Source organism: Scylla paramamosain, chromosome 41 (assembly GCF_035594125.1).
Source record: "Scylla paramamosain isolate STU-SP2022 chromosome 41, ASM3559412v1, whole genome shotgun sequence".
Taxonomy (NCBI): domain Eukaryota; kingdom Metazoa; phylum Arthropoda; class Malacostraca; order Decapoda; family Portunidae; genus Scylla; species Scylla paramamosain.
This window is the reverse complement of record NC_087191.1, coordinates 3,225,072-3,239,088: the sequence shown is the minus strand read 5'-3', so window position 1 is coordinate 3,239,088 and position 14,017 is coordinate 3,225,072. Positions and strand designations below refer to the sequence as shown.

The 14,017-nt window shown below is 40.4% G+C and overlaps 1 protein-coding gene across 1 annotated transcript in view; it reads left to right on the top strand.

Annotated features, from left to right (window-relative positions):
* The first annotated feature begins 2,098 nt into the window (after positions 1-2,098).
* LOC135092852 (carboxypeptidase B-like) overlaps positions 2,099-14,017 on the top strand; it is a 39,835-nt gene continuing 27,916 nt past the window's right edge. Inside the window, exon 1 of the mRNA XM_063991593.1 lies at positions 2,099-2,243. Coding sequence (XP_063847663.1) covers positions 2,167-2,243 — 77 coding nt within the window. The 5' untranslated portion in view covers positions 2,099-2,166. The remainder of the gene's footprint in view (positions 2,244-14,017) is intronic.

Here is a 14,017-nt window from a genome sequence, read left to right as displayed (position 1 = left end):
TATCTGGCACGTGGTTGGGAGAGATGAGGAGAGGCACGGTGATGACTACCTGCTGGGGTGCGGGATGTCACCTGGGCCTCACCTCTAGCCCAACCGTGGTGAGCTGGACGCCCGCTCTGCCAGGTAGACTTCAGGTGCCCGTCCTCGCACCTGTGAAACTTGCGACCCACAGCTGCCTATCCCACCGCTCCCCCACCCCCCATGATGTGTGTGTGTGTGTGTGTGTGTGTGTGTGTCAGCTGCCTTCAAGGAATAGACGCACTCGGGAGCTTAAAGTTTTGCCCAAACAATGAGGGCCTGTCTCTCACACAAGAAGACCTGCTTGGAAATACTGGAAAAATCTCGCGCACTGGAACTGTAAAGTTTGAACTTAAAGCTGTGGAAAGAAAGAGCATGACTCTCTCGTCCAAGACGGATCGCCAAAAGCTCTTATTGAGCTGAGATGAATGCACCTTACCAAGCTAAAGCAGATATTGACACACTGATTGTCAGTATTCTTGCTTGTGTTGATGATGCAGGTACAGTAAGATGTACCTAGAGATCACTAAGAAACTATAGTAACATAGAGGAGGAAAAGAAGGCCATCGTATCACGCGATGAATGATTGCTGTCAGTAGTCTTAGGCACCTGACTTTCAGCGAGAAGTAGAAGGAAGAAAGGCGATGTTTTACAGATTGAAAATTAGATAAAAGATCGGGAATATTGTGTGTGTGTGTGTGTGTGTGTGTGTGTGTGTGTGTGTGTGTGTGTGTGTGTGAAACTTTAGGTTATAAAGTAAATCATTTTAACCGTCCTATCTTTCTTCCTTACTTTGTTTTATCTCCATCCCTGGTCTTAGCATTTATTCTTCCTTTTTGCTTTCCCCTTTCATCTCCCTTCTCTTCCCTTTAAGATGCATTCACACTGGGGACAGAACATGTCAACACCAAACAGAACATATCAGGCAGCAAGATATGAAGTCGTTAACGATACAATGCTGAAGACATCTTAGGATCGTTAACGATACAATGCTGAAGACATCTTAGGAAGATTTATTTGGTGATAGGTTGGTAGCCCTGAAGTCGACTACACAGTAAAAAGTAAGCCATATTCTGAGACTACTGGCCGCACATCCACTACATTCAAAAGGATTTTAAAGACGGTTTACGGTTCTAATAATAGATTAAGATAATTTCTATATAATTAAAGTGAGAAGCACTTGAGAAACTTAGCCAATGATCTTTGTGGCATTTGAAAAATTGTCGTAGCGAGTGGCGTGGCGTTTCCCTCTGTGTTGAGGGAAATAAGTTGACAGACACTCATAGACCCACACTAATAACAACGCCGTCAATTTTAAATACGCACGTTGGCCTGCGAAAAAAAAGAAAAAAAACCGAGACTCTACGACCAGACACTGCCCTCTAACAATAGGCACGAGATCTTGTTGCTCTGCTGGGCCCGTATTTAGAAATGCATTGCTCTCTCAACACGAGTATTTTCAAAGGCCACAGAGATGATTAGCTGGTTTCTCAACAGTTCTTCTCCTGTTAATGATGAAAAAATCTTGTTAATATGCCACTAGAACCGTAGAACTTCGTTAAACTAGAGCCTTTTGAAATTAGTGAGGGTCCGGTGCAGAACTGTTTCAGAATATGGTCCTTGGCAAGCTGCACCATTTCTGGCGTGTAATAAGAAAGTTTTCTCCGGATTCTACATCGTTATGTCCTCCGATCCTCACACGTCTCCAGATCTACAGGGGATAGCTCTCTAAGTCGACTCGGACTGCCAACATTATAATAAACACCGCTTCAAACATTGCTGTCGACATGTATCTAGATGACGGCTGTTATGTTTCCGACAGTGTTCTTGTCTGTCAAAAAAATCGCCAGTATGGAGGCATCCTTACAATTTTTCTCCCATTTTTCTGTGTTCTTCCTCCTCCTGTTTCTCACAAAATATATAGTCTTCCAGAGAGAGAGAGAGAGAGAGAGAGAGAGAGAGAGAGCGAGCTATGAGACGGGTGGCGGGAGAGGGAAGGTGGGTGTGGAGTTAAGATGATGGGAGTGCCACAGTGACGTCAGGTCGCACGGAACGGAAAGATCGACCTTGAGGCAAATCAGCAGGTGCACCCTACATATTATACAAAGGGACAAGCCGGTGAGCGACAGTTGAGCACCACACTTCGCCATGGAGACTGTACTGGTGTTGGTGTTGGAGTCACTGCTGCTGGCTACCATCCCTGCTTGTGCTTCGGAACTGTTCGGGTGAGTTCTGCCGCATGCTATCTTTTCAACTCTTCTCAGCTGCATTGCCGTCCATCACAGCCTGTTTCATTACCCCTCACATCCTGCTTCAATACTCCTTAGCCTGCCTCATTAACAATCGCATTACTCACAATTACTAACTTTTTGCCTCATTACCTTTCACTACCATCTTTAATTTCCCTTACAGTCTGCCTCATTTTTCCTCACAGTCTGTCTCATTATTCTCTAACCTGCCTCACTACTCACAGCTTGCTGCCTTATTCTTTAGTCTGCCCCATTAAAACTTAAAGCCTGCATCACTCTCCCTCATAGCCTGCATCATTGTCCATAACAGCCTGCCTCAATGAATCTTATAACCAGCCTTGCTATCCGTCACAACCTGCCTCATTGTCCATTACAGCCTGCCGCATTACCACTCACAGCCTGCTTTATTATTCATTATCCTGCTTCATTATCCTTCACAGCCTGCTCATTACCCCTCACAGCCTGCCTCATCCCACCCCTACAGCCAGCCTCATCACCCCTCACATCCTGCTTCATTAACCCTTACAGCCTGCCTTACTATCCCTCACAGCCTGCCTCACTATTCCACAACTGGTCTCATTAACACAAAGACTCTTTAGCTGCTCACCCTGTCTCACACCACTTCACAACCTGCCTCATCTCTGGCTCCCTCACAACATCCACTGGAGCGGCCTTGACGGAACCAGTTAGAAAGTTGTGAAGTGAAAGATGTTTAAGAATCTTCCTATTGAGAATATATAAAAAAAAAATTTAGATAGGCAGGAAGTTAAAGTAATAGGACAGTATTTTGAGAGATTGGAACGGTCACCCTTTTTAGGAATAGGCTGAATATAGGTAATCCTACTGCAAGAAAGAAAGGTAGATGTTGAGAGACAGAGTTGAAACATTTTGACTAGGTAAGGTGCAAGCACACAGGCACAGTTTCGGAGAACAATAGGACGAACCCCATCAGGTCCATAAGCCTTCCGAGGCTTTAGGCCAGCGGGGGCATGGAAAACATCACTGTGAAAGATTTTAATTGGTAGAATGAGGCAGTCAGAAAGTGGAGGGGAGGTAGGAACAAACCCCGAATCATCTAAGTTAGGCTTTTTTTAGCAAAGGTCTGAGCCATAAGCCTTCCGAGGTTTTAGGCCAGCGGGGGCATGGAAAACATCACTGTGAAAGATTTTAATTGGTAGAATGAGGCAGTCAGAAAGTGGAGGGGAGGTAGGAACAAACCCCGAATCATCTAAGGTAGGTTTTTTTTAGCAAAGGTCTGAGTGAAGAGTTAAAGGTTTATAAATATATGAGATGACACTTTCTGTTAATAAAGGAGTTCTTCCCTAGTTAGAGAACAGACTTGGCATGATTCCAGACAGAAATATAAAGCACATGAGATTCAGGTGATGGAAGGCTCAAGTACCTATAGGACAAACTGAGATTGTGATCTGAGGAGCCCAACGGAAAAGATAGGGTGATAGTATAAGCAGAAGGATTAGAACATAAGAACATAACATAAGAAATAAGGGAAGCTGCAAGAAGCGACAAGGCTTACACGTGGCAGTCCCTGTATGAAATATACCTACCTATTTCCACCTATTATCCCCATCCATAAACCCGTTTAATCTTCACATCAAGCTCCCTAATGTCTTAGCACTAACAACATGATTACTGAATCCATTCCACTCATCTACCACTTTATTTGAGAACCAATTTCTCCCTATCTTTCTTAAACTTAAATTTTTCAAGCTTGAACCCGTTATTTCTTGTTCTATCCCGGTTGCTGATCCTAAGAATTTTGCTTACGTCCTCCTTCTTATAACCTTTATACTACTTAAAGACTTCTATCAGGTCCCCTCAACCTACGTCTCTCTAAAGAATCTCACCTCGTAAGGAATACTCCTCATCCCCTGTATCCTTTTACTTATTCTCCTCTGTACTGATTCTAATAGAACTATATCTTTCCTGTAATGTGGGGACCAGAACTGCACAGCGTAGTCTCTAGATGAGGTCTGACCAGCGCCAAATATAACTTTAATATTACTTCGGGCCTTCTACTTTTAACTCTCCTAAAAATGAATCCTAATACCCTACTTCCCCTGTTTCTGGCCTCTATGCATTGCTTTCTTAGATGGAGTTCAGAGCTAACTATAACTTAAATCTTTCTCGTACTTTGTACCTACTAGAGTTTCAATGTTTATTGTGTACCTACTGTGTGGGTTTCCTCTACCTACGCTAAGTACTTTGCATTTGTTGATATTAAACTGCATTTGCCATCTGTCCGTCCATTTATTTATTGTGTACCTACTGTGTGGGTTTCCTCTACCTACGCTAAGTACTTTGCATTTGTTGATATTAAACTGCATTTGCCATCTGTCCGTCCATTTATTTATCCTATCTAAATCTGCCTGCAAGGCGATGGCATCCGATTCTGACATAATTAATCTACCTATCTTTGTGTGATCCGCAAATTTACTAACATAACTACTAATTCCACTATCTAAGTCACTGATATATATTAAAAACAATAATGGGTCTAATACTGATCCCTGTGGCCATATTTACATGAAAAGGTCAAGAACGTTGGACGTATCTCCAAGACAGTCAGGAATAGGAGTAGGCAATTGCACCAGTTGCTCTAGATCTTCGAGGATAGCAAATTTAAAGGTAAGTTTACCAGGATGGTCAGTGAAGAGAGAGGAAAGCCAAAGCTGGTGGTAAAAATTAAAGTCTCAAAAATGGAGATCTCTGCAAAAGGGAAGAGAGTCAGAATGTTCTCCATTTTAGTCAAAAAATTTCACTAGGATGGTCAGTGAAGGGAGAGAAAAGCCGAATGTGGTGGTAAAAATTGAAGTCCCAAAAATGAAGATCTCTGCAAAAGGGAAGAGAGTCAGAATGTGTTCCATTTTGGAAATTGATTAGCCAAAGAATTTCTTATAGTTAGAGGAGTTAGGTGAGAGGTATATAGCACAGATAAATCTTGTTTGAGAGAGAGACTGTAGTGGAATACTCGGAAGATTCAAGAGCGTGGGCACGAGAGCGCACATAGACGCAACATCCAGCTTTGGATTGAAAATGAGGATAGAGAAAGTAGAAGAACAGAAAAGGGGCTACTATGAGTTGTCTCAGACACCTGTTTCAGTGAGGAAAAGAAGATGAGGCTTAGGAGAGGAGAGGTAGTGTTCTATAAATTGAAAACTACATCTAAGGCCGCAAATGTTGCAGAAGTTAATAAAAAAATAGTTGAGGAATGTGTCAAGACACTCATGGCCGATACCAGAATCCGACCTGGGGACATTTGTAGTCCCCTCCCTAAATGGGAACTCCGAGGCTGGTGTAGGAGTCGCCATTTTTTATTTGGAATTTTGAGTGATGGTTGTGTGTGTAATTAGGTGCATGTGAAGGAATAGAGTTGTATTTACAGGGCACTGCTGTGACTGCTCCCTTGTGTTGTGAAACACAAAGCGAAACATTCAGTGAGGTCACAGTAGGGTTATGATAAGTTCACAACACCTGATGCAGTGCTTGAGACCTCACTGGTAGTTATTATCGTTTCGTCAGATGTCTACTGCCTCCTTCTATGGAGAAGGAGGCAGCAGTTATAATCTAAATTAAATGCTTATCTTTTTTTTTTCTCTTTGCCTGAAAATACCTGAAAATCCCTCTAACTCTTGTTGTTTTGAATTTTTGCATGGAATACCTTTTACCACAACAACACAGCTACAAGTTCCGTGGCGTTGCTAGTGGGGAGCCGCAGTCAAAAGTCAAGTAACCTGCCACCATCACCTCAGTAATTGCGTTCAGCGATTTCCCTGTGCCTGAAGTCTTTTGATCTCCTTAGAATAAGAATCTATCAGTTGCCAGGTTTTGTAAGGCAAGCACTCACAATTAAGGGAAACAGCTAAGATTTGTAGAAAAGAATACGGCACGTTATCAAACACCGTGAGTGTACACGAAATGCATTAATTTACATTTCCTTTTTTCTTTTTCTTTTTTTTTTGTCAAGGAAACCAATGGACAAAGGCAACAAAAATTTAAATAAAAGAAAAGGTTCACTTAATTCCAGTTCCCACAGAGTACAGATAGAATAATCAAGAAACAGGATAAGTGTCCTGAAACCTCACTCTAGAAAATTTTCAAGTGATAGGAAGAAGGAAATACAGAAGCAGGCAGGGAGTTCCGGAGTTTACCAGAGAAAAGGATGAATGATTGAGAATAGTAGTTGATTCTCGCATTAGAGAGGTGGACAGAATAGGGATAAAAGAAAGAAGAAAGTCTTGTGCAGTGAGGCCATGTGAGGAGGGGAGGCATGTAGTTAGCAAGATCAGAAGAGCAGTTAGCGTAAAAAATGCTGTACAAAAGACCAAGAGATGCAGTATTGGAGAGATGAGAAAGAGGCTGAAGATAGACAGTTAGAGGAGAGGACCTGATAAGACGAAAAGATTTTGATTCCACCCTGTCTATAATAGCAGTACGAGTGGAACCCACAATTACAATGCAGTATACTCCATACAGTAGTATAGATAAAGCCAATGCACAGAGTTAAAAGCTTGGGTGGGGGAGAAGGTGAGAAAAAACTTAGGGCGGGGAGGACTCAGAACGCTTAACTTCACAGGAGCTGTTTTAGCTAGACATAAGATGTGAAGTTTCTAGTTTAGATTATAAGTAAAGAACAGACCGAGTATATTCAGTGTAGGAGAAGGGGACAGTTGAATGGCATTGAAGAAAAGGGGACAGTTATCTAGAGGGTTGTGCCGTGTTGATAAATGGAAGAATTGAGTTTTTAAATCATTGAACATAACCAAGTTTGCTTTGCTCCTATCGGAAATTTTAGAGAGATCAGAAATCAAGCGTTCTGTGGCTTCCCTGCGTGAGCTGTTTATTTACTGAAGATTTACTGAAGACGTGGGAAAAATGCAGGGTGGTATCGTCAGACGAGTGGATAGGACAAGAAGTGTGGCTTAGATCATTAATGAATAATAGGAAGAGAGTGGGTGACAACAGATCCCTAAGGAACACCACTGTTAATATCTGGCACAAAGCTTTGATTTCCAAACTACCCTCTTACGGCTTCTATCCTTTTCTCTGTAACTTCATCTCAAGTTTCCTTTCTCACCGTTCTGTTGCTGCTGTGGTAGACGGTTACTGTTCTCCTAAATCTATTAACAGTGGTGTTACTCAGTCTTCTGTTCTGTCACCCACTCTCTTCTTATTATTCATCGATGACCTTCTAAACCAAACTTCTTGTCCTGTCCACTAATACGCTGATGATACCACCCTGCATTTTTCCACGTCTTTTCATAGACGTCCAGCCCTTCAGGAAGCAAATATTTTACGCAGGGAAGCCATAGAACGCCTGACTTCTGATCTTTCTAAAATTTCTGATTGGGGCAGAGCAAACTTGGTATTGTTCAATGCCTCAAAAACTCAATTCTTCCATGTATCAACTCAACACAACCTTCCAGACAACTATCCCCTCTTCTTCAATGACACTAAACTGTCCCCCTCTCCTCATCTCATCTCTAGCTAAAAAAAAAAAAAAAAAAAGTTCCTTTGAAGTTAGGCGTTCTGAGACGTCTTCGCCAGTTTTTCTCACCCCCCCAGCTGCTAACTCTGTACAAGGACCTTATCCGTCCATGTATGGAGTATGCTTCACATGTCTGGGGGGATTCACTCATACCGCTCTTCTAGACAGGGTGGAATCAAAAGCTTTTCGTCTCATCAACTCCTCTCCTTTAACTGACTGTCTTTAGCCTCTTTTTTAGCCTTTTTTTTTGCATCTCTAGCTGTTTTCTACTGCTATTTTCATGTTATCTGCTCTTCTGATCTTGCCTCCTCTTCTGAGCATGCCTCCCCTCCTCCCGCGGCCTCGCTAAACAAGACTTTCTTCTTTCTCTCACCTCTATTTTGTCCACCTCTCTAATGCAAGAGTTAACCAGTATTCTCAATCATTCATCACTTTCTCTGGTAAACTCTGGAACTCCCTGCCTGCTTCTGTACTTCCACCTTCCTATGACTTGAATTCCTTCAAGAGGGAGGTTTCAAGACACTTATCCTTCAATTTTTGACTATTGCTTTGGTCCCTTTTCTGGGACTAGCATCTCAGTGGGCTTTTTTTTTTTTTTGTATTGGATTTTTGTTGCCCTTGGCCAGTGACCCTCCTACATAAAGAAAAAAAAATAGGAGAAAAACAGTGTCCGTCTACCACAGCACCAATAGAACTGTTAGAGAGGAAACTTAAGATGAAGTTACAGAGAGAAAGACAGAAGTCATAGGAGGATAGTTTGAAAATCAAAGCTTTGTGCCAGACTCTATCAAAAGCTTTTGATATATCCGAGGCAACAATGAAAGTTTCACCAAAATTCATTAAAAAGGATGTCCAAGATTAAGTAAAGAAAGCCAGATCACCAGTAGAGCAGCCTCGACGGAACCCATACTAGTGATCAGATACAAGGGTGTGAAGTGATAGATGAGTAAGAATCTTCCTGTTAAGAATAGATTCAAAAACTTTAAAGAGGCAGGAAATTAAAGCAATAGGATGGTAGTTTGAGGGATTAAAGTGATCCCCCCTGTTTAGGAACAGGCTGAATGTAGGCAAACTTCCAGCAAGCAGGAAAGGTAGATGTTGATAGATAGCCTTGGAAGAGTTTAGCTAGGCAAGGTGCAAGAACAGACGCACAGTTTCAGAGAGCAATAGAGGGACCCCCATCAGGTTCATAAGCCGTCCGAGAGTTAAGGCCAGCGAATGCATGGAAAGCATCACTGCGAATGATCTTAATGGGTATCATAAAGTAGTTGGAGGGCGGAGGAGTGGGAGGAGTGGGTATGAATCATTCAGGGTTTGAGCGAAGAGTTCAGCTTCAGAGATAGATGAGATGGCAATGGTGCCATCAAGCTGAAATAAGTGAGGGAAAGATAAAGACGTAAATTTATTGGAGACATTTTTGGCTATGTACCAGAAATCACAAGGGGGGTTAAATCTTGAAAGATTTTAACACTTTCTATTAATGAATAAGTTTTTGGCTATGGGCTGATAATTTTATCTTGAGCATTTGGGCGTTGTCCTTTCTGGCGATTTCCCTGCCTACAACAGTGCCACACTTGTGCCATGACACACCCCATGTCAGTTACTTAATACTTCAAAATTAAATGAAGTTGTAGTATATATACAATGTAATGCTCTGAAAAGGCAAGTTAATGTAATAAATGTTTATTCTTTACAGATAATTGCGTTTTTTTTTTTTTTTTCCGCAAACACCAAAATACTTGACAATGTTTCCTTCGGGCGCTGTCACATCTCTATGAGTGACTGAGTCAGGTAACACTGTCAGAGTGACCTCAAGTCTCGTGCCGCCGACCACGATGGAAGGAACCTTTCCCTCTCGCTCTTGTCTCCTCTACAGCTGAGAAAAAGAGTTTATTTACTCAGTAATTAAGTACTTCTTGGAAGAAAAGGCTAACAGAGGGCAAGAGAGAGACATAGACATGCATTTATTTATGCTCAGACTTTTTTTACAAAAGTATGGAGCACAGCTTCCCGAGAATTACCATGCATTATGAATTAATCCCATTGTTCACAGTTAATTAACGAAATTTGTTAAATACAGACGACGTAAATTGCAGTTTTACATAGTGTTTTGTGTTTAGTATCTTGTAATAGCTGAGGAAAGTAATGTCTATTTGGGTTGTTTCTATAGTACAAAGGTAAATAATGATTCCTCAATTTTGTAATGTCTTGTTTATTACATTCTAGCAACACATGGTACTCATCTCCTACTACACTATCGCTACACATGTTACAAAACCTTTCCTCCCTTGGGGTTTTATTGTACTTACCTGTTACAATTGGTAATTTGTGATTATTGGTTCTTAACTTGGTCAAAATGATCCTATGCTTCTTTGATAATATTATTAAGAATTCTTCAAGAATAAAACTATCTTTATAAGAGGTATAAGTCCTACATGATGATTTACCATTCAGTGATCCATTGATCCTTAACATTTCTTTCAAAAGTAAGTTTCAACTTGCTTTTGATACATCACATAACAAATTTTATCTTGATTGCCAGTTACCAGTCTTGATAATTAAGCATTATGCTCTCGATATGAATACTGGATATTTACCTAACTCACCATACACAGAACATTACATGTGGTCTTACGAACATTCATAATATCTTTGAGGAATGTAACATGAACACTTTGTATACCCTTAATAGGTCTGTATCCCCATATCTCGCAATCGTAAGTAATAATTGCTAACATCATCTCATCAAACAGTTCTAATTTCTAATTGCAGGTCGATGGGGAGATTAAGTTTTCCACACTTAGTAATCAAGCTATACATCGCTTTTCTACCTTGTTCACAAAGTTTTTCCTGACCTGTTTTAAAGTTAGCCATATAATTCATAACAACACCCAAGTATTTATATTCATCAACATCATCAATATTCTGTCCTTTGAACTGAAAATTATAATTTTGTGTACTTTTTTTCTTTTGAGAATACAACAATTTTAGTCTTTTTACAGTTTATATCTAACTTCCATTTATCACAGTATTTTTCCATAGCCTTAAGTGAGTTACAAATCCTTGTTTCATTATTAGCAAATATGACAGTGTTGACTGCATACATTAATATAAGCAATCTAAGCATATCATCAGTCCAATCGTTGTCAATATCAACATAGTTATTTTACAACAAATAATCTTCTATATCATTTACAAATAGTGAAAATAAAAGCGGTGACAATTTTTTACAGTCTAACACCAGCATACCTTTAAAAATAATAAAAAAAATCTTGATTAAGTACAACAAAAATTTTTATATTACTATACATGTTTTTAATCATTCTAATAATTTTATCATTAATTCTTATTTTTAACAACTTATACCACAGAGTATCTCTCCACACAAGGTCAAAAGTTTTACTGTTATCAACAAAAAGACAAAACAGTTTCTTTTTATAATGAAACAGATCAAGGGCAACAAAAATCTAATAAAAAAAAATGCCCACTGAAATGCCAGTCCCTTAAAAGGGTCAAAGCAGTGGTCAAAAATTGGTGGATAAGTGTCTTGAAAACTCCCTCTTGAAGGAATTCAAGTCATAGGAAGGTGGAAATACAGAAGCAGGCAGGGAGTTCCAGAGTTTACCAGAGAAAGGGATGAATGATTGAGAATACTGGTTAACTCTTGCGTTAGAGAGGTGGACAGAATAGGAGTGAGAGAAAGAAGAAAGTCTTGTGCAGCGAGGCCGCGGAAGGAGGGGAGGCATGCAGTTAGCAAGATCAGAAGAGCAGTTGGCATGAAAATAGCGGTAGAAGACAGCTAGATATGCAACATTGCGGCGGTGAGAGAGGGGCTGAAGACAGTCAGTTGGAGGAGAGGAGTTGATGAGACGAAAAGCTTTTGATTCCACCCTGTCTAGAAGAGCAGTATGAGTGGAACCCCCCCAGACATGTGAAGCATACTCCATACATGGACGGATAAGGCCCTTGTACAGAGTTAGCAGCTGGGGGGGTGAGAAAAACTGGCGGAGACGTCTCAGAACACCTAACTTCATAGAAGCTGTTTTAGCTAGAGATGAGATGTGAAGTTTCCAGTTCAGATTATAAGTAAAGGACAGACCGAGGATGTTCAGTGTAGAAGAGGGGGACAGTTGAGTGTCATTGAAAAAGAGGGGATAGTTGTCTGGAAGATTGTGTCGAGTTGATAGATGGAGGAATTGAGTTTTTGAGGCATTGAACAATACCAAGTTTGCTCTGCCCCAATCAGAAATTTTAGAAAGATCAGAAGTCAGGCGTTCTGTGGCTTCCCTGCGTGATATGTTTACCTCCTGAAGGGTTGGACGTCTATGAAAAGACGTGGAAAAGTGCAGGGTGGTATCATCAGCATAGGAGTGGATAGGACAAGAAGTTTGGTTTAGAAGATCATTAATGAATAATAAGAAGAGTGGGTGACAGGACAGAACCCTGAGGAACACCACTGTTAATAGATTTAGGAGAAGAACAGTGACCGTCTACCACAGCAGCAATAGAACGGTCAGAAAGGAAACTTGAGATGAAGTTACAGAGAGAAGGATAGAAACCGTAGGAGGGTAGTTTGGAAATCAAAGCTTTGTGCCAGACTCTATCAAAGGCTTTTGATATGTCCAAGGCAACAGCAAAAGTTTCACCAAAGTCTCTAAAAGAGGATGACCAAGACTCAGTAAGGAAAGCCAGAAGATCACCAGTAGAGCGGCCTTCACGGAACCCATACTGGCGATCAGATAGAAGGTTGTGAAGTGATAGATGTTTAAGAGTCTGTAAAACCTTAATAAAAAGTTTTACATATAGAGGACGTAGTATATGTTTAGTGTTCTTTATATACTCATTAATGACATTGTCAATGCATGCAGCTTTATTGTTTTCACCATTATTATACATTTAAAACTTCATCCTCTGTAACCTCTTTGTTAAGCACACTCTTATTTGTCATGTCAAATTCAATATCACTTGGAAATTCTTCCACGTCCTCCATTTGCGCTAGTCTTTTAAAATGTTTCATGAACTCAGTAATCAAAATTGGTATTTCATTTTTTTTTTTTTTTTTTTCCTTGTAAAATTTCTCAGTATAGTCTTGAATCCTTTGTCTTTGCGGTTTGCAATTTTGCTCTTAAATTATTTTCTCCTTTAGATCTAACTCGTCTCATTTCTTACTTGTACTTCTTGTTCTTCATAATCATGTTATTATTACTAGTTGTACTTCTTTCCCTATTATTCTTATGTTTTGCCTTATGGTACTCCTCCCGACTTGGAAACACTATTTATCATAACCACACATATTGGCGTCATTGCTCTCTTTAACAAAGCCTTTACCTCTCCTGGGAAAATAAACTTCCTAAGCTGGGTCAACAAGTATTTTCTTTAGGTCTTCATTAAGCTCAAAAACATTTAAAATCAGCATTTCCAATTACTTGAGTAACAAAACCATGGTTACTACTATAAACATATTCATTAATTTTACTTTTATCCCACTTCCCTGGCTTAATTACTGACTCTGCTGCTTGTCCTAAGATTCTCTCTTTTCCCTTTCCTCATGCCGAGCCTTACTTACCTTACTATTGTTAGTTCTCTTGATACCAAAAGTTATACAACAATGGATATCTGAAAAAAGAGTGAGTCGAAATCCAAGATCTTAAAATATTGCACCTTAGATAGTAGGAATGATGTCCCAATAATATAGTCCACAATAGTATTATGGATAGTAGTTTCCTTACCAATGATTCCTTACCAATGAGAGAGAGAGAGAGAGAGAGAGAGAGAGAGAGAGAGAGAGAGAGAGAGAGAGAGAGAGAGAGAGAGAGAGAGAGAGAGAGAGAGAGAGAGAGACACACAAGGAGGCAGTCACAGCCTGCCCTCTAAAGACAACTCTCTTCCTCCACACAAAACTACAAGCACCTAATAACACACACACCCTTCACTCAAAATTTTAAAATTATCATGGCGACTCTTACACCGGCCTCGGAGTCCCGATCTAGGGAGGGGACCACAAATGTCCCCAGGTCAGACTGCCTTTTTGTCAACGACCCTAAGTGTCTTGACACCCCCCTCATTTTTTTCTTCATTAACTTCTGCAACATTTGCGGTCTAAGATCTAATTTTCAATCTGTAGAACACCACCTCTTCTCTTCTAAACCTCATCTTCTTTTTCTCACTGAAACTCAGGTGTCTGAAGCAACAGACAGTAGCCCCTTTTCTGTTCCCTTCTACTTTCTCTATCCTCATTTCCGAT